A 20,575-nucleotide genomic window follows, 5' to 3' on the forward strand; every position below is an offset into this window, starting at 1 on the left:
CAGGATTCACCAACCAACTTTCCCTTAACTCATTGATTTATTTTGAGCATTACCAAAAGTGTTTTTATTCCATTGCACCAATTATTCCTTAGAACCCTTGATTTTTGTATGAAATTGCATTGATTTAATCTTATCTAAGTTTGATTCCAGGCTTGATCCAATACTCTTTCAAAGCCTACATGATCAGTCCACATTTCCTCAAAACTGTCCACCCTTGAAGTGGACAAAGTGTGGCAAGATACAAGGTCACTATTGTTAGGTGGAGTTGTTGGTAAATAAAACCCGAAAGCCTAATAAAGAAAAGGGGTTTATACTGTTCAGTCCACCTCTGAAATCCTATCTCCACCATACGGTTGGGAGTAGTGCATCAGAATTGATGTCAATTCATTGGCGGATATGAATGTTTATAAATTTGAATTGTTATAGATCTACAACTCAAATCAGGTGGAGTACAGTCTAAAAATCCCTGAAATGGAATGAAATCTAAATTTCCCTATTTTTAACGAGTTGACCCGTTAGATGGTCGAACTGATAAATCGTCATCTGGGTCGACCTCCTGATCAGGTTTTAAAACATTGGTTTAAGGCCGTAAGATTTACTTCGAAATCATAGCAGTTTAGACGTCAGAAATCAAAAACTCTTGGCAGGGGAGGGTTTATATGTTTTCTGCTTCTCTTCACTGAAAGAAAAAGAGGGAGTCTTTCTTCTTCGTCTAGCGTTGCCGCCGGACGCAAAAACAGCGATGGGGAGCACTGCAGTGGAGAAGACTGCAGAGGAGCTCCGTAAAGAGATCGAAGAGCTTCACCGTCAGCAGTGGGAGGTTCATTTTCTTCTCACTATGCGTGAGTACAACATTTCCTTAAGGATTTCTGAATTTGATCTGTTTCAATGTTGCAGATCACCGAGCGCCTTCGTGACCCTAGGGGTCTTCGCCGAGGGGTCGGCAATGGACCCAGAAATTTCGGCACCAGCGGAGCAGCACGTCGAGGATTTGTCAGACCGGTAATCACCCATCTCCTCTCCCCTTCTCCTTAGCTTCAACTTGCCTTTGGATTTGTAATTTGTTTGATTTGGGTTTCGGTGCATCAAATTTTTAGGCCGATAGGGTTGATTCTGAAGATCAGCCTCCTGCAAAAAGAAGACTCTCTTCAGCTGTTGTCAAGGTATGGATCCTCTTCTGCACTTAGGATGCCAAAAAATCGAAACTTTGATGTTGGTTATTGTTTTTTGTTCAAAAAAGTTTGTTGGATAATGTAGATAGAGGACGGAGAGGTCGTTGAGGCTACAGGCGGAGAGAAGGATGTGGAAGAGAAGGCTTCAGCTGTAGAAGATGGCAGCGGTGGCGATGCTGCCACTGAGAATGAGAGAGATAGAAGGCCATTGAATCCCCAATTGCAGAATCAGCGTGGTGGAATTAGAAGAGATCGGAGGGCAGCTAATGCGGTATCTTGGAGAACTCTTAATTTGTTTTTTTTTTTTTTATTCTTTATCATGGATTGATGTTTGGGTACTAAAACCTTATTTATTGGTTGTTGGGTATTTAGGATTTGGATATTCCGACAGAGCAGATTCCTAGGGTTTTGCCGAAGGACGAGGACCCACGTTTGGTAAATAGGAACAGGAGAATGCTTGGTCAGCTTTTGGGCACACTGGAGGTATCCATGTGGTTTTTGTAGACTTGTAGTTCTGTGTCTTCTAGGACGATTAAAAATTGCTTTGGAAACAAATGGCGTTTGTGGAGTTGGTAGGTATTGTTCTATGTTCTACCTACATAGAACATAGAAGACCATCTAGAAAACCTTTTAGAAAAAGTGATATGTTAGACTGTTACATGTTGAAGGGGGGTTAGAAGACCTAGGAGCAGACTTAAAGGCACCTGGGTGGAAGTAGTAAGAAATTATTTAAGCACCCATAATTTAACAATAGATATTGGCACTGAACATAATGGAATGGCTAAACAGGATTCATATATCTTATCCCAAATGGTTGGGGCCAGTGTTGTAAGACTAAGGCACTAAGCCTAGCCCAGATGGTGGAACCGTGAAAGCTGGAACTGGTGGCCTTTTTAGGTCCCAGTTAAATGATGGCTTTGACAGTTTTTTATGGGCTGGACACATGAACCGCCCTGTTAACCAGCAAAACCAGGACCCATGAAGTATCCCAGTTTTTAGTCCAGTTCAAGTCTTACAACATTGGTTGGGACAAGGCTTAGGTGGTGATGATTGAGATACTCTAGCAAGTGCACCATGCAGATGACTATGCATACATTCAGTGGTGTTCAAATGTTTCTCTGAGAGGGGATTAGAACTTTGAAGATATAACATTAAAAGCTAATTATCCTAACACAACCAAGCTTAATCATGAGGGTAGCATTGGTTGCAGGAGGAAATTTATAGCAATATTTAGAAAATATAATGAATTCATTTTCAACCCTCAAAGAAGCAGGAAAATTACCATTATCCCTTTATTAGTTTGCAACTGACCATATTCATTGCACTTGAACTAAAGGAATTATTTATAGAAATCAATTCTCTAACATGAGTTGGAAATGTGTTTCTTCAGTTCTAGAGGGATATTCCTCAATGTTCCTACGGAAATAAAATGAGTATGAAACCAATGTTAAAATCTTACGATTTTACAATTTGAATCATGAATCCCAAGGGTTTCAAGTCGAATCTTATGTCTGAATCATTTTCTGCAAAAATCTTATGATTTATACAATTCATTGTGATTAAAATCAATTAAATTATAATTAGTTCTCTACTTTGTCATTTTGTTTTGATTATATTTAGTTTTTGTCAATGGTGACTTGTTTTAATGACTTTACTAGAAATTGATTTATTTATGTTATTTAAATCCATATATTGAATTTTTTTCTATCATATGTTGAATTAAAAGCCATTATATGTGGATTATTTGACTTTCAAGTTAAACTCGATTATGGCTCTGTTTGATGATTAAGTACTTGTTAAAAGAAGTACTTGTGCAACAAGTACTTCTTAGAAGTACTTGTTGCGAAGTACTTGTTTTAACAACCACTTAAGGCTGTTTGGTAACCCACTTTCCAAATCACTTTTTATGTTTTTAAGCACTTATTGGGGTGGGGATGTTTGGTAAGCTACTTTCCCCATAAGTGCTTATATTGACACAAATGACAATTTTAGTCATCACTTCACTCATACATATATACAATGCTTATCACATGTTATGCTATACATTTTAACCGAGAGTCCACGTGGACCCACACATGAATTGCCATGTAGACCCATCTCATACTCCGGCCTCCCTCTCCATCTCATACTTCTTCTTCCTTTAGTTCTTCAGAACCCCCCCAAAATCCACTGTTCATCATCTTCCTCGTGACACAAAACCAAGGGCGGCGGTGAATCCATTCCGATCTCCACCTCCAATCTCTCATCTCACTTTTTTCTCCACACCATCTCTCTTTCTTCTTCTTTTTTCTTTCTTCTTCTTAATCTTCACTCTTTCCCTTTCCCTGTTCATCATCGTCACTGCAGAGGCGGGTTCAAACCAGCAATAGTGGTGAGTGGTGGCATTGAACAGAAATGATGACTAAGGAAGAAAAAACAGATTTGTGATCCCAGAGTTAGATCTCTGTGGAAAGGCTGAGGACTGAGGAAGAAAAAAGAGGAACGGTGAGATCTGCGAAATTATTAGGGATTGGTTCAAGTGTAGATCTGTGAAAACCTAGAAAAAACTAACCTCTTGTTGCTGGTTAGTTCAAGTGTAGATCTGCGAAAAAAATAGATAGTTCAAGTGTAGATCTGTAAAGAATAGGGAGTTCAAGTTAGAAAAAAAAAAACAAAAAAAATGATTAAATGAGAAAAAAACTTCAGAAAATAGAAGAAAGTAGCCAAACGACAGGTATGCCGACCACTTTTCCTGACCATCGATCGTCACCGGTGGACTTGCAACTAGTGCGCTGCTACCTGGGTTTGATGTTCGAATGAATGGATAAGGAGGTATAACCCTTGTGGGGGTATTTTAGGCATTACAAAAATTAGTAGGGACTGGTTTGTCCCATTTTTTGGAGTACTTCTTCAAGAAGTACTTAAAAAAAGGCCAACTTGAAGTCACTTTTTTAAAGTACTTCTTTAAAAAAAGTACTTCTTCCCCACTTTTTTACCAAACACACAACCACTTAATAATCACTTAATGTGTGGTCCCAGATCTTAAAAGAAGTACTTCTTTTAAGTGTTCTCAAACACTACCTATATCATGTTAGACTCCTATTCTATAAGTGGTAAATTCTACTGTTTTAAGTACATATATGGTAGATATAACTTAAAAATAGGGCAGAACACTTTTCTATATATATTTATCCTTTTAGCATATGTATATTTAATTTTTTGACAAATTTGTAAAAAGTAGAAATAATCTTACGATTTACAATATGATTCACGACTTGATTCAATTCAATTTTCTCCATGGTTTACGATATGATTACGATTTTTAGAACATTGTATGAAACACATAGAAGCTCATTATGGTTTAAGGCTTTAAGCTTATCTCTCTTGTATTTAACTTCTTGTAACTATAGATATCTATGTTAGTTCCAATGGCTTTATTTCCTAATTTCTCAATATAATTAATTATATCAAAATATTGTTGCCAAGTATGAACCTTGGAGTCATGTTGTTGTTTAGTGTCTCACTGTTAACATGCATTTTTGTTGTTTCAGAAATTCCAGAAAGAAGACATGCATCTATCAGCAACTGAGGCATATATGCGTCGATCTAATTCATTACAAAGAGTGAGTGTTGGTTAAGTTTTAACCTTTATATCAACTAGCTAAAATTAATCTATAAAAAACTATTGACTAAAATTGTATTATGCTACAAGCATAAATTTGGAAGCAATTGAAAATGGGTTCATTGGGGTGGATGTATTAGTTCTACATTGTTTTCCATATTTAAATATTATATTTTCTTTTTAATTGTGTTTTTTTTTTTTTTTATCTTTTGTGGGAGGGCTGTGAGACCTGGTTGCCAAGATGGCTTTTTGAGGCTTTGAGCCTTACCTTTTGATCCTGCAAATTTCTATTATGATGGATGGATAAACCATGATGAGTATTTTTTATATGTTGGGGTTGCTCTGCAATTGGCCACAAATAAAGGACCATATTTGGTAAATGCTGTTAGGAGAACATATAGGCAATGATTCAAAAATATTGTATATATTAGAAAGCTTAAACTTCAAAGGACACTTTGTGCAAGAACTACATACAAAAAGCATGACACAATCCAATGTTTTAAAAACTGACCCGGAGGCCAAACTGTTTTTGCCTCTGGGTCATGGGTCACTGGTTCAACCAGTCAGGTCGAATGGTTCAGACCGTTCCACATCAGCGCATATATGTATTAAGTATAAATATATATTTTAGCAATAAATAATGTATAAATAAGTTTTAGGTATGTTATATGTATTACTTTATATTTAATTTATGTTTTTCAATTCAGTTTTTTAATTTTTTTATTTATAAAAATTGCAATTTGAGGTCAAAAAAGGGTTTTTTCGTGAAAATAGCAGGGCAAGGTGCCTACGATTCCTTGGGATGCATAGATCTCGAAAAGTTACCCCAAAATTAAAAAAAAAGATGCACCATGCATTGAGTGTGCAACCCGCGACTCAGTCACTGGGTCAATGGTCGAACCGGCCGGGTTGAATGGTTCTTGACCAAGTCAATGGCTTTTGACCGTCTGATGGGTCTTGACTGAACTGGACCCAGAATCCTGGTTGGGTGACGGTTTGAATGGTTCGACCAGCGGGGTCAATGGCGGGTTGAAAACCTTGATACAATCCTGTAAGTAGAATACCCATTACCTGTCAGGCGTGTCCCCACAATACCCATATCCATGTCAGAAGTCTTTGCAAATGGAGAGTCACGTCTTTATTTCCTGTGTCGAGGTCTGTGTTGGTATCCATGTCTGGGCATCATAGTTTAGAAGCTATATTCAATTAAAGATGCATGATTTTAATTTAAACATGTTGATTTTCTCCAAATTTCTGTGGCCATTCTCTGGAATTATACTTCCTCGGTGATGATTGAATTATTAAACCATACATAGGCTGAACAAAGGGCACGTGAAGAAAGTGAAAAACTACGGCAGCAGGAGCGCGAACAAATTGCAGAAAAACGAAAGCGGGATCTGGTCTGCTTGTTTGACTTGCATCTTAGTTTAATCTCTGCTTTCAAGCTTGAAAATTGGTTGTTATTTATTATGATAATGCACGGAATATCAATTTCTCCCTCCCATCATTGTTCTTTTAACACTTTATCATCTTCTACAGACTCTGCGAGCACGTGTTGCTGCCAAGGCTGAAGAAAAGAAGTTGGAGCTGCTGTTCCTTCAGTGGAGTGAGCATCATAAAAATCTTAGCAATTTTCTAAGGTACAAACAATTGGGAAGGTTCTGAAAGTAGTGCATTTCCCCTTTCCTCTTGCTGTACCTTTGATGCATATTTTTCTCATCCTCACAAGCACAATTTGCTCTTCTTTCTGCAGGTTATTTTTAATTTTGGTCCAAAGTATCCATATTCACAATTTTATTGAGACAAAGATAAGTTTCTATTCATGTGCATAATGTCGAAGCAATTGGGCATCTCCTGCTTCTTTGCAGGATTATAGGTAGAACAACAATTTTTTATTTTGGTAATTTCTGACTCTTGATTGTTTCTGGCTGTGTTTTTATCAGGACCAAGACTGAGCCTCCAATATTTTATTTGCCTGCCAAACCTTTGGAGGATGATCTAGCCTCAGTTGAGGAGCGTAAAGAAAAGGTAAAACTAATAGTGCATTTTTTTCTCCTCTGCTATAGAAGGGGAGCTCGGTGTGAATTGTGAATTAATAGTGCCTTTTCAAGATGTTTTCATGAGCCATCTATGATACAGAAGTGACATGTTTTTATTTGATCTAGATCTCCCAAGCTACAACTACATCTTGGCTTGTTTACTGGTTTGATCTACTGCCCTGTTAAGTTAGGCTGGGTTTTGCTTGAGGTTATAGCTTAGAAGGTTTTATTGGCTTCTTGCTTGGAATAAGCTGAAAGGTTTTATAGTTTCTCATCCTGACCAGAGTTTACAAACATAGGCAGTTGAAATACATTACTGCCAAATGACAGAAGGAAAAGCCCTTGCTCATATGCCATATCAGAGAGGAAAAAGCTTGAAATATTAGGTAAAGTTTATCTCTTACCCTGACCAAAAACTGAGTGTTAAAGGCAATAGGCAGTCGAAGACCTGTCAAGTCACAAACTGACCAAAAAAACCTTTTTGAACAAGGGCTTAGCTAGAGTTCCTTATAAGGGCTCCTTTTACCAAAAAACAATGCCAGGTACTGCCTTTAACTTCCTTTCAATATAACATATCTGTACAAGTATGTTCATTCATGGTTAGTGGACTTCACAGGTGATAACTGGGTTTAGCCATGGGATGGTATCATTAGGGATGCTGCTTTAATTTTAACCATTGATCAATGCCCATATACTTAAATTTTTGTCAAGTGGAGTCGTAGAGATATCTACTATGACAATCTTTGCGCAATTGACCAATTGCTATTTGTGATCATTCACCTTCTAAATATTGCAACTAAGGCATCAGCCCTTCTTTCAGCAAAAGAATTGGTCTTGCACAAAGATTACAAGGAAGAATGACAAATACTGAATGTAATGGGACCCAAGCTGGAATTTTAGTGGATGCCTTGGTATGGCTGATTCATTGGCCAAACAGGGTGTCAGTAGGGAGAGATTGTATTGGGTAGTGGTGCATTGTTGCTTGAGGTTTGGGTGGCATATCACCTAAATCCGGGTTGTCTAATACGTGTGTACATAATTCTTTCATATTTAATGGATGAAGTTACTGTTATCCTTAAAAAAATTAAAGGGTCCCTTTGAGGTGTTTGAATAAGACTAACTTGAACCTAGGTTAATTATGCCTCCAAAATTTGCATGTCAGGCTTTTCTAGAATGGAAAGCTGCCAGAAGGGAGGAGCTATCCACGTATCAGAAGCAAATAGCAGAACAGTATATCGCCAATGTGGAAACAGAACTCCAAAGGTGGCAAAATGCAAGGAATTCACGAAAAGCAAACAACAATATGAACCTGCAAGAGACAATGGACAAAGAGCTGGAGACCCACAGGCTCGAGCATGGACCAAAAACAAGGAAGATCCCTGGAACAGTTGACAATGATGATGAGGATGTTGAAGATATCAATGTTGGAGAAGATGATATGATGATGGATGATGTGCTTGAGGTTGATGATGCAGCAAAGCCCGAAGCAGATAATACCAGTCCAAGTCCTGACAATCTAGACCAATAACAATCTGTCCATGCTCAGTGCTGGTAATATATGTTAGAATTCTAGCCGACCATGGATTGTTTTTTTGCTGTTACAATGTTATATTATATCGTTTGGGAGTTATGGTTAGATTAATTCATCTTATTTCTTGCTAAGGCTTTATTGTTGGCCAAGAATGCTTGTGCTTTCCTGAACATATGTAAACTTTTGTAGTTTAGTGGTTTGATTGTCTTGTTAGCATATAAATTTCAATTCTGATCCCACTGGTGTATAGGCACATTATTAGCTGGAAATATCATGTAATATTAATAATCCTAGCTTTTTATAAGTGGATCTAGATTAATTTATCCTAAACCATCTAGTCACCAGCTTCATATTTACATCAAGTGACCAATACTTGACAGTAGGCCAAACAGGCTGCAAGATATGTTGTCCCCAAATCAGGAAATTGTAAATAATTAGTAATTTCTTGGTTTGGTACTGTCCGTAATTTGGAAGTTCAGCTAGAATTGCAGCCAATGTGGCTAGCGTCCCTCATAACCTCAAATGTGGGTGTTTTTTAGATTTAATGGTCGATCAAGAAGCCTCTTCAAGACCAGATTGGTTTGGCCCAGATGGGCTTAGGGCTTGGTCGGTTTTCCAAGGTTTCAGCTTCGGCTTGGCCTGGGCACCAACTTTATTAATTTCTTCTTGTTTTGACAGATCCCAAAGCCCATACTGTGAAAACATAAGCAGTATGCTAATCTCTCGATGATGATGGAATGGTGCTGCCTGTAAGATCATGAAACCTGGACAATATGTGAAGAAGCATAAGCTGCGTTTTGAAACGATGTAAATGGAGTGTAAATCCCAATTCAGGGTAAATTTGCAATTTGGTTCACTTTTGCCTGTGTTTGGCAACATTACATTTATGCATTGACAAATGACAGACTAATGCATATTTACATTGATAATAAGATGTAAAAGTACATCAATAAAAAAGAAGTAAATTTGCATTCAAGAGGATTTTTGATAAAAAAAAAAGCATATGCTTTATTGAAATTCATGTTTGCATCCATTACAGCTAAAAGTCTGTTTGGTAAGAAGGTAAATTTGTCGGTGCAAAACTAACCCAACTTTGCAATTTATATGAATTGTTTTACACTACATATTTGCATTCACACTAATTTGCATCGTTTCCAAACGCAGCCATAGGAGTTAATTCCTCAGACTGATGGGATGTCTCTTTGGCCTTTATTTGCTCTAACACCAAATCACCAATAGACAGACAATGCAGATTAAGTGGTCCTCAGTCAAGATGCCCCACAGTACAGATTAAGTGGATCAAAGGTCAGGTTGGACTGGATCATCAAAAGGGAACGGAATCTGCTCTTCACACATGGGTGTTTCACAGGCACATCCACCGTGCATTGGGAACACCTCCCGTGAATAAGCCTGGTCTATAGGACCATGTATTAGGACTAGGACGCACATGGTCTATAGGTATGGTCATTAGGATGTGTGTTGAGGTTGGTGTGAGGCGCCTGAACAGATCCGGTCTCCATCAAAAGTAGTACTAGGACCATGCATTAAGCCGGGTCTATAGACACACATGGGCATTGAAAGATAAATTTAAGAGACATCACCCGAATTGCACCCTTATTTGGGAAAGGCCAAGACATGGCAGAATAATTAAGACGCACATGGTCTATAGATATGGTCCCTAGTCAAAGAAACCGAGTTCTAAAACTTGAGTCAAGAAATCGACTCCATATAATTTGGATAAAGCTTGGATGATGATAATGACAACGATGATGACAATAACGACTTGGTCGTAGGTGACTTCCAGTTTTTTCACGTGGATGACAAGACCAGGCCTCTTTGCCTTTTGAGATGGCCTTGTCATCTACCAGATAGAAGCGAAGTAAAGCCCCGCTGGCTGAATGCAGAGGACATGCCATGGAGGAAACTGGAAAGGAGAACAAATCAACCAATCAACAAAGAATAAAGCAGTTTTAGATAGATATCAAGCATGTTCGAACTGTCAAATATCCTTATATTTAGACCCCAAAAAGTGCAGTAAGTGGTAGCTTTGCTTTGCTAATATGGGGCCTCTTTGGGCCCTCCATCATGTACCTGTGTGGAAGACTCCTAGACAACTAGACTTCTCTAGTTCTCTATACTACCAGATTAGCAATTCTCTCTGTAGATGTACTTATTAGGCTCTGTTTGGTTGCATAAAAATGACTGATTTCTTCAAAATTTCTATTTGACAGTGTTCAGTTTCACAGAAAATAGCTGTGGAATAACAATTCTTTGAATATTTTCTTCTTCAATCCATTTGTATGTTTCTCAACTATTTATATTTTCTTTCCAAGTAAAAACATTATATTGTGTTTGGTTGCAGTTCAATTTTATTTGCACTAGTACAAATGCATGGGAGTGTTAATGAAAAGAACACAGATTCTGGTTTTTGGGGTTTTACTTATTGGTCATATTCTGATATTCTGCTTCAGGTTGTAATGTCTTATTTTACTTCATTTTTACTACCATAGTTTTGTATCAGTGCAAATAAATCTGCACTACAATCAAAACAGCTTTTAAGAAAATTTGTATCCCTCTTACATGCAACCAAAGGCAGCTTTAGATGTTACTACCAGTTGTAGCTAAGTATATGTTTGGTTCCATTTATGTTCATTGAATAAATGTTTGTATTTTACTTGCTGGTAAAATCGAGAAGTGCAATAATTACAACCGTTTATGATAATTAGGCGCCACCAGGCTCTACATCAGCATAACAGTAAAAAAACACATGGCCGTTTGTAGAAGCTTTAAAAAATAACTTCCACAAACGGCTGGCATGCATGAAAACCAAATTTGACTTTTTTTCATTTTCGATGCATGTAGAAGAATAAGAGAGAGAAAATGCTAAAGTGGTGCCTATGTGGCACCGTCAATAAACGTTTACTGAATAAATGTAAACGGAACCAAACACCTCTACAAAAGTCAGCGGGCATTTGCTGCACTTGTCCCACACTTGGACATACACCACACATGTAATGGAAACACCTGTCACAGACTGAACCAAAGTGAATGACAAATGCAACACAAACAAGTGCAGCAGATCCAGAATCATAGAAGCTTACTCTCATCCTTAGCTGTAAAGAGAACTTCATGAGATGGGTCATGGGTGGTGACTGGTGATGCTACAAAGTGTTTAGTCACTAAAGCCATTTTGCTATTCCTTGCTTAGTGGCAAACACACACCTTTCAGCAGTTCTCCATGTATCTATCTCCTTTACAGCTTACAGCAACTTCAACTCATCTCACAGCACAAATAGAGGCCCCTTCCCTAAGAGATCCATCCCCCCCTTAATCGCTACACAGTGCTAATATAAGCGTTGCCCTAAATGGGTAACAAGATTACTGACTGGTTCATCTCAAGAAGATCTTGATCTTGACCACCAGAACATTTTACACGTGGCAATTGATAAACAAACGGGACCATGTGATTGCCGTGGACAACCTAAGCTTTTGTCCATTGAATGAATACAGATTGCCTAACGTAATATATGGAAACCAGCATTTTAGCTTTCTCAGGGCATGGAAAAAGGAAGCCTTTTCAGTAGTCTACTTTTGAGGGAATGATACTTTAATTGCCTTACAAGGCAATAGGTCAAACTAAGGGATAATAAAATCCCTTCTTTTTGTCCCTTTTTTTTTTCTTTTTCTTACCATGTGAGCCCTAACTTAGATGGAGGAGATGAAGAGTCTAGATTCAAAGATTAAAAATGCCCTAATCCACTGATTTAATTTACCCATTGAATGAGTATTATATGGCCATCAAGTTGTCTTTTCACAGAATGAGTATAGTGTGGGTGGACAGATTTATGGGTCCGTATTACTTGATGTTTTTTATGGGCTGAATGATCCAACCTGTAACTACATGACCCAGTGAGCTTGTTTGGGCTTTGATTATTAGATAGTTATCATGGGCTGAAGAGCTTTATGGGTCTTGATTACTAGCTGGTTTTTATGGACTGGATGATTTCATCAGCCATACCTTTAACACCATGACCCAGTGAGATTCCTGATTATTTTATTTTGTTCAAATTTGACAATATGTTTGATAAAAGAAATTGAGAACAGTGTTTTAAAGACTCGACTCGGACTGGATGGTCGGACCATGAAAACCAGGAACTGATGGCCTTTTCTAGTCCCGGTTAAATAATGATTTTTGCAGGTTGGACGGGCCAAGGCCCAGTTAACTGATAAAACTGGGAGCCATGAAACATTTCAGTTTTTAGTCCGGTCCGAGTCTTAATAACATTTATAGTTGTTTTCCTTGAATGAGATATTAGCTGTTGAACATTCTAAATAATTCATTTCAAAAATAGCTAATAAAGAAGAGCCTATTTTGAACATCTCAAAGGGTTTTTAAGCTAAAATTTATCCCACAAATAGAAGGTAGAAGTAAATGGAATCCTTACACACATATACAGACAAAAGTTACAAAATTCTCTCTCTCTCCAGGTAACAGGAGTTGAACATCTATCAAAAAGATCTAAATGAAAACGTCAAGAGGAACAAGGATAATGAACCCAAGGAATAGTTGGTGAGCAATTACGGTAACCAAATTAAGATTCTCCATACCAGAAAACTCAATGAATGAAGAGAAGAGGAACAAGGATAATGAACAAAATTGGGTTTTCAAATGCCTTAGCTGCACCTATGCATTGTGGATATGGTTCCCTTGACACAGGAATCGATGGAAGCATGGAAAATGTAAGCCCCAACCTTTGGCTTCTGTCTTCATCTAATGGAAGCCTCCAAATTTCACCAAGGAAATTATCAGATGAGATTAAGGTTGCATTTTGATAAGCTTTTAAAGCCCAAACGCACGAATTCCCAAGACTTATTTTGTTATCTAGGCTTAAAAGTGTTTTTGGTTTTAGATTGTTCTGCTTTTGAAAGCAAATCTTACAAAACGCTCAAAACACTTTTTGGCTCAATTTGAAAGGGCTAAAATGTAGTGGCTAGCTACTGACTTTCCAAGGTAAGCCCAAAACTGGCTGTCAGTCAGCCTCTTTGAGTAGCTTATCTGAAGTGCTTCAAAGTAGTTGAATCTTCAAAACAACCTTCCAAACGGATTTTATTTCTCACAGCCCAAAGCTCAAAAGCAAAAACTTATTCAAATGGAGCCATTAATAAGATACTTGAAGAGTTACCACTTTGACTGGAAAGCAGCAAGTAAATTTAAGCACAGACTTCCAACATTCAAACAAATGTAAGGGGTCCCAACCTACCACTTGCCAACTCTATGGGATGACTGGGACCCAATATGAACTGTAAACTGATGGATTTGATTGTCAGTTCATTAACAATTCAAAGAAAATGTGATTGCTTGGTGTAATGGTAAAATCTCGGGCCGACAAGCATGAGAATGCAGATTTAAGTCTGAAAACTGTCATTTTGTGAAGATAAAAGAAAAGAAAAGGTACCACAGGTTAGATCTATCATCTATGTCCAACTCATCCTTCTAAGGGCTTCCGATTGCTGGAAAAGATAATGGCCCTTTTACCAACTTCATATTGGATGTTTAATTGAGACATCTCTTCTCTTTGAGACCAGATCCCATAGGGCAAAGTTGAGACACTTGGGATCTCTTACTCACAATCCTTTCTCGCATCTCTATCCACAAGACACTACCACCATGCATGAGAATACTTTCTATGAATGACAAGAAAGGTATTCCCAATTCATAACTGTAATTTTTTGTGCGTAGGGATGTGGGAAGAATTTGTGGGCAGGAGGCCTGAGCAGTACAATAAGTAAGCACATGGTCATTTTGTTGAACTTTTTTTTAGGTTTTATAAGCTCTAACTGCTGTCCTTATTGCTTAGTTTAGATTGTGCCCACATCTTCTATAGATCAATGTGGGGCTGTTTGGCCTTGAATTGAAAGACATTGTTAGCAAAACCTAAAAGCAGGATTTCAATTAGTTAGTAAACAATACAAACATTGGACTGGGAGGGGGAAACACCTGTTTAAAAGTTATAGAAAATTAAAAAGAAAAAATCCTAAGTCTATAATAGAATACAGAGACCCTGCATTCCAGAGGTCCTTTTCAAGATGGGATTATGTAAGAAATGGATAAAATTAATTATGAATTTTGTCTCCACAACGCCCATGTGAATCCTATTGAATGGTTGAAGCCTTTATTCCACATATCCCTTTCAAAAGAACAAGACAAAATGACCATCCATCTCTTTATTTGTCTAAGGTTGACAAACAATAGAAAAGAAATAGTTCCCCCATACTTGGAGCGACATAAGCTTTGCTTCTGTCTCATGACTGAGTCCTATTTGATAGAACTCCTTTAAAGATATTTGGGGTACAGTTTTTTGCTTGAAAGATTTCAAACAAGTCGCCGTCATCATCATCCAAGCCTTATAACTATATGAAAGATTCTAAGTAAGTCAGCAACATCCAAACTTTATTCCGAATATATGGGAGATCAACTACATGAATCTTGTTTTATCATTCTATTCTATTCAATATCATATCTATTGTTAAATTATAAATACAAAGATTTCAAGCAAATAATGAATTTTAAATTATTTTGTCGAAATATATTTTGGTCTAAAAATCTAATGATCGGTCTAATTAGTTTAGACTCCTTCAAGATCTGCTTCAGCCCTACAATTTTACTTGACAAAAGGTCCATCCAATTCTCAGGAAAACGTTACTCAAAAGATGGCCAGTCTGCTCAATATATGGCCTGATTACTAGAGAGGGAAGATTAGAAGCTAAAAAATGGAATAAATTCTAACCAATATTGTCAGATTTGGATTGGATTGGATGGTTGGAAAGAAATCAGGAATGATAGTTCAAACAAATTTTGGGTTATTCGGTTCTTAGAAATGTTGGCTTGGTCAAATTTATAGGCATTATGACCTCTAATATTTATTGTTTCAAGTTTATTTTGATGTAAAATAGCTCTAGGCTGCGTTGGAAACGATGCAAATGGAGTGTAAATCCCAGTTCAGGGTAAATTTGCACTCTGGTTCACTTTTGTCCATGTTTGGCAACATTATATTTATGCATTGATAAATGATAGATCAATGCATATTTATATTGATAACAAGATGTAAAAGTACATCAATAAAAAAAGAAGTAAATTTGCATTCAAGAGGGCTTTTGATAAAAAAAAAGGCATATGCTTTATTGAAATTCATGTTTGTGTCCATTACAGCTAAAAGTCTGTTTGGTAAGAAGATAAATTTGTCAGTGCAAAACTAACCCAACTTTACAATTTATATGAACCATTTTATACTCTACATATTTGCATTCACACTAATTTGCATCGTTTCCAAAGGCAGCCTTATGGATGGGGATAGAGCAAGGTACATAGAAGGTCTACTGACCTTACCATGAAAGAGCCTGCAATTACACATGTTTGATCTCATGCCTCCATATAGGGGTGAGTATTATTCTGTTAAAACCGAAAAACGAAATCAAAAATTTAAGTTTTGGTTTTTAGAATTAAAAATTCGATTAATTGAATTAACCAAACTTTTTTATATAATATAACATATAATATATTATATATTATATATCTATATATTAATATATAATATAATGAAATAACCGAAACCAAAATAAAATTCAGGTTTCAATTTAGTTTGATTTTTTTTTAATTTGGTTTTTAAAATTTTAATTTATTAATTGAATAAACCAAATGATCGCCCCTACCTCCATATTCAAAGGGATGTCGAGAGATTATCTCAGATAGTGGGCCATCAATAAATTTTACACCCTACTCAAGTCTAACAACATTGGATCTAGCAAATCTCTTGCCAAGACTGAAAAGGAAGAAAAAAGAAAAAGAAAAGAAGATCGTTAGCCATGATAAAAGTGCCACTGACTAAAAGAATTACTAACCCAAGAATAGGCGCTGACTGTTGTTCACAGCATTCCAGGCCCATCTACCTAACAAGCAGCTGACCCGGAACCTGAACCGGTTAGACCAGGATTTGTTTGACTTGTACCCGAACCCTTTAAGCGGGTAGGTAACCGGGTACGAAGGACATCCAAATAAAATCCTGAGAAAACGCTTTTAGGTTTAAAGTGGTTTTGTACAATATAACAGCTTGTGTAGATAAAAGCGAATTTTGTTGCTGACTCACTACTTAGATCAGCTTTGCAGTTTGTAGCAAAGTGGATATAGTAATTGAATCGGGTACTTTCAAGTCTTCAACTTCAATCCAACAAGCCTCTCTTCCTCCAATTTATTAAGTTATATTTAATACCTGTTTGGGAGGATTTTTTGGGTCGCAGCTCCTTTCAGACGTTTACATTTATTAAATTTTGTAATTGGAGGGCATTCTTTTTCTGAATTTTGAGAGGGGGAAAGTTGGTCAATGAAATTTTGATTCCTATTGATCAAGAATTTCATGTTTTTTTTTTTTTTCAGATTTAAGTGAAGATCAGGAAAAATTTATTTTGCTGGGCGGATAAGTGATACCCATCTCTTATATGAATAAATAACTCTCTCATTTAAGGGAAAAGTTGTAAACACTTAAATGGGACAAAAATGCTCATTGTAATAATAGATTTATATAGCTAAAATGGCCATTGCCTTATTTACATGAAAAATAAAATAATATGGATAAATGCACTTACCCAGATAACTCTTTCTTGAAAAACACTTATCTAGATAAGTGCATTTATCCAAATAAATAACTTATGAATTGGGCTTTGATGAAAATTCAAAAATCCAAATGGGCATTCCATGTGCTGGAATCATAAGCATGAAGTTACCATGGTTTTCAAAACCGGACCGGACCGAACGGTCAGACCGGAAAAACCGAGAATCGATCACCTAACTGGTTCCGTTTTTCCCCAAACCCGCCTTTTCCCCCAAAATCGTTGATTTTGATCAACAACCACTGAACTGGCCGGTTAACCGTTCAAACAGTTTTGACTGTTTTTGAAATTTGTTTATTTTTTTGTCAGAACGGGCCGACCATTCGGATCAAACGATCGAACTGTTCAAATCGATAACCAAACCCCTAACCGGTTCGGTTTTAAAAACCATGGAAATTACTCTAATTAACTTCGCAACCGATCTCAAATGCAGAACCGTCCCAAATAGGCCTTTAATAGTTAATATAAAATTTACCTAAAATTAGTAAAGAAAATGGAAATTTTGATCTTGGAAAGTGATTGGATCCCACTCTTAACATCTCAATCATTGATGTCAAGAGTTGCACGATCCCCATTTTAATTTTTAAATGGGCATTGGTGGTCCCACTCAAGGAATTTTTCTCTTCTTTTTTATTTTTGTGAACTACTTATTGAGCTTTTTGTATTTTTTTTTCTAATTTTGGCGAACCATTCATTGGTTCAGGAGTTAGGAAGAGCATAAACTCTTCCATAAATAACATTTTAATCAAATAATAACCCTAGGAACATTCCAGATTTGCCCTCCATTTCTTTTGTTTTTTTTTTTCAGCAATAGCGTTCAAAAAAAAAGAAATCCAAAAAGCAGCAGGCGGCCAAACAAAGCGCGGTGCCTTACTGCTTTAGTGCTTCTCACTGTCACCAGTCTCCACGTACGGTACACATAGAAACTACACTTTTGAAGGAAAGAACATAGGACACTTACAATTTACATTGTGGCTGCAGCACTGAATCACGCCATTAAGCAAGTGAGCCCCAGGGTGTGGGACCCACTCATTTCTATGGTCTTGATTAAGGGCCATCATAAGGGCCATGCAGACAAAAGTACTTCATTATTACCCCACTTTTAATTATTTTATTATTTATATTTTAATTAAAGCAGAAAGGAAAAAAAAGCTACAAAGCCCAAAGAAATCTCTTCCTTCTTCCCCTCTCCTGCTCTCACTCTCTTTGGGGAAGAAGAAAAGGGGGGAAGAGAGGGGGGAGGGGGCCTGTCTCAATTGCTGAGAGAAGTTCAGCCTGCGCACGGTAGCATACCATGGCTACAAGGGCTAACATGAATGGTGAGCACACCGCACACCCACCCGGTCCCGGCTCATCCCAAAACAACCAGAACCACCATCCCCACCCCTCTTCCGGCCACCACCACCACCCCCAGCAGCGGCGCTACCTCCAAGACGACTACTACTACCCCAGATCCTCGTCGGCCGCCTCCTTCAAGGGCTGCTGTTGCTGCCTCTTCCTGCTCATGACCTTCCTCGCCCTCCTCGTCCTCGCCGTGGTCCTCATAATCGTCCTCGCCTTGAAACCCAAGAAGCCCCAGTTCGATCTCCAGCAGGTCGCCGTCCAGTACGTGGGCATAACGACCGGCCCGTCGCCTACGACGACGGGGGCGTCGCTGACACTCAGCATAAGGATGTTGTTCACGGCGGTGAACCCGAACAAGGTGGGCATCAAGTACAGTGAGTCGCGGTTCTACGTGATGTACAAAGGGGTGCCGCTCGGTGTGGCGACGGTGCCGGGGTTTTATCAGCCGGCGCACAGTGTCAGGCAGGTGGAGACCACCGTGGGTGTCGACAGAGTCAACTTGCTTCCGGCGAACGCCGCTGATTTGGTGAAAGATGCCTCTCTTAATGACCGGGTTGAGCTCAGGATTACTGGTGATGTTGGGGCGAAGATCCGGATTTTGGATATCACTTCGCCCAGGGTTCAGGTAAGCACTTACCAGTCACCTCTCTTTCAGTCCCGCTTTCTCTTCTCTCACCTGTTCTCCTCTTCTCTGTGCTAAATGCTTCACATTCACATTCTTTAATACATCCTTCCACCCTCCCGCTTTGCCTAAATGCTACTAAAGTTCACTGTTGAAAGTTTCTTTCTCTGAAAAACCAATAGCGGCACACCCATCTTGCCTAATCATGCTAACATGCGCCCTCTTGCAGAGGTGGTAAGATGGGGGAATTGGGTTTGTTTGTCTCATGTTGTTAAGTCATTTTTTAGGCTCCTCCATTGATGGGGATGCTTAGAGCTAGTTAAAAGTCATATTATCGGTGGTTTTTTAATGAAGAAACAATAATAAGGTCAATGGGTCTGTGGTGACAGGTTGCAGTGGATTGTGCAATAGTGATCAGTCCAAGGAAGCAGTCACTGACATACAAGCAATGTGGAGTGGATAGCTTGAGCGTCTGAGATGAGGAAGCTCCCCTTCTCCTCGTATACCCATCTCTGTTTTTCTGGGAAACCCAAATTTTTACAGCTTCAGCTCCACTCTCCAAAGCAAGGAATTTGGTTTGTTTTGAAGAGGGAAGAAAATGGAGCAAAAGAAATGGGATTACCCTTCTCCCACTGTATGAAAGAAATTTTGGGGATTTTGGGTCTTATTTACTTTACATTGAAATGTGAATTGTTATTTATTTAGATTGAAAATGGAAGGAAACTCAGAGTTAGCATTCAGCAAAGAAACTTTTTTACTCTTTCTGTCTTGATTATAATGCTTTTTTTTTTCGGATCCACGTTGATTCAAGAGTGCTTTCGGTGGAAGGAAAAGGAATTTTGAAATGGGAAGAGAGGAAAGTGAGGTCAGTATAGCTCAGGACAAGCTGCACGTTCAGGCCAGCGTGAGACAAGGGAAGAAATGTCGTGTTGTGTAAGAAAACCCATTTAAGTTTGTTATTGTTGACGAACTTGCACTCTTCAGAGGCTTTCAGACAAAATTTTAATAATACTTTGAGAGCAGACACTCGGACTCACAATCATTCACACAAGCACATACACTGTTTGTCTGGCAATGGTTTCTTCCTCTCTTCGTCCATTCTTTTCCTTTTCTATTCCTTGTGAACTCTTTCTTCTATAAACTAATCTTTAGAGGTCGGCACGGCTTCTCTGTTTGTGTGTGTATGTGCCCTGGAATAGTAGAAATTTCAAATTCTCATGCAGTTTCTCTGAAATACCCTTGAGAGATTCTTGAGTGGGTAGTTGGGTTCAGGGTTGGGATGATTCTAGTGTGGTTGGTTGCCAAAGAACCCCTCTGTTTGAGTAGAGGTATTAAGATTTGAATGTAGTTTCTGTTTTCTTGTTGGGTGCCTCAGCAGGTCAGCACTCAGCAAGTTGGATCACTGTCAACCAACCAGCTGCATTCTGTATCAAACCATCAAACCCATTTTTGTGGTTGAGTGGTCCAACCGCCCCAAGTTGAAAACCATCTCAAATTAATGTGGAAGATGGAAGATTCTTTGAGTGTGTGACTTGTTTTAAGCTCTAAATTAGTTTGCCACGTGGAAGATTCCTGGATTGTTAAAGTGGAGCTCATCAAACC

General features: G+C 38.2%; 2 protein-coding genes across 3 annotated transcripts; both read left to right on the forward strand.

Annotated features, from left to right (window-relative positions):
* The first annotated feature begins 562 nt into the window (after positions 1-562).
* On the forward strand, positions 563-9,161 carry LOC104588730 (uncharacterized). Of its 2 annotated transcripts, XM_010246782.3 has the most exons (11): positions 563-820; positions 898-1,002; positions 1,098-1,163; positions 1,258-1,443; positions 1,545-1,655; positions 4,703-4,774; positions 6,090-6,173; positions 6,313-6,413; positions 6,717-6,801; positions 7,975-8,363; positions 9,022-9,161. In XM_010246782.3, the coding sequence occupies exons 1-10, from the start codon at positions 743-745 to the stop codon at positions 8,338-8,340; spliced, it is 1,254 nt and encodes a 417-aa protein (XP_010245084.1). In that variant the 5' UTR covers positions 563-742; the 3' UTR covers positions 8,341-8,363; positions 9,022-9,161. The 2 variants fall into 2 exon arrangements, with proteins under 2 accessions (XP_010245084.1, XP_010245083.1); XM_010246781.3 differs by lacking the exon at positions 9,022-9,161 and having other exon boundaries at positions 7,975-8,580.
* Positions 9,162-18,156: 8,995 nt separating this feature from the next.
* On the forward strand, positions 18,157-19,713 carry LOC104588729 (uncharacterized). The gene is made up of 2 exons (XM_010246780.3): positions 18,157-18,976; positions 19,363-19,713. Exons 1-2 carry the CDS (start codon positions 18,302-18,304, stop codon positions 19,447-19,449), a joined length of 762 nt encoding a protein of 253 aa, XP_010245082.1. The 5' UTR covers positions 18,157-18,301; the 3' UTR covers positions 19,450-19,713.
* The last annotated feature ends 862 nt before the right edge of the window (positions 19,714-20,575 follow it).

This window comes from Nelumbo nucifera, chromosome 5 (genome assembly GCF_055504915.1).
Source record: "Nelumbo nucifera cultivar China Antique chromosome 5, China Antique-T2T, whole genome shotgun sequence".
Taxonomy (NCBI): domain Eukaryota; kingdom Viridiplantae; phylum Streptophyta; class Magnoliopsida; order Proteales; family Nelumbonaceae; genus Nelumbo; species Nelumbo nucifera.

What these genes read in the sequence shown, in the direction of transcription:
- LOC104588730 (XM_010246782.3), top strand. Translation starts at nt 743, where the DNA reads ATGGGGAGCACTGCAGTGGAGAAGACTGCAGAGGAGCTCCGTAAAGAG. An exon ending in TTCACCGTCAGCAGTGGGAG is followed by an intron (nt 821 to 897) that starts GTTCATTTTCTT and finishes TCAATGTTGCAG; the next exon opens with ATCACCGAGCGCCTTCGTGA. An exon ending in TTGAGGAGCGTAAAGAAAAG is followed by an intron (nt 6,802 to 7,974) that starts GTAAAACTAATA and finishes TTTGCATGTCAG; the next exon opens with GCTTTTCTAGAATGGAAAGC.
- LOC104588729 (XM_010246780.3), top strand. Translation starts at nt 18,302, where the DNA reads ATGGCTACAAGGGCTAACATGAATGGTGAGCACACCGCACACCCACCC. An exon ending in TCACTTCGCCCAGGGTTCAG is followed by an intron (nt 18,977 to 19,362) that starts GTAAGCACTTAC and finishes CTGTGGTGACAG; the next exon opens with GTTGCAGTGGATTGTGCAAT.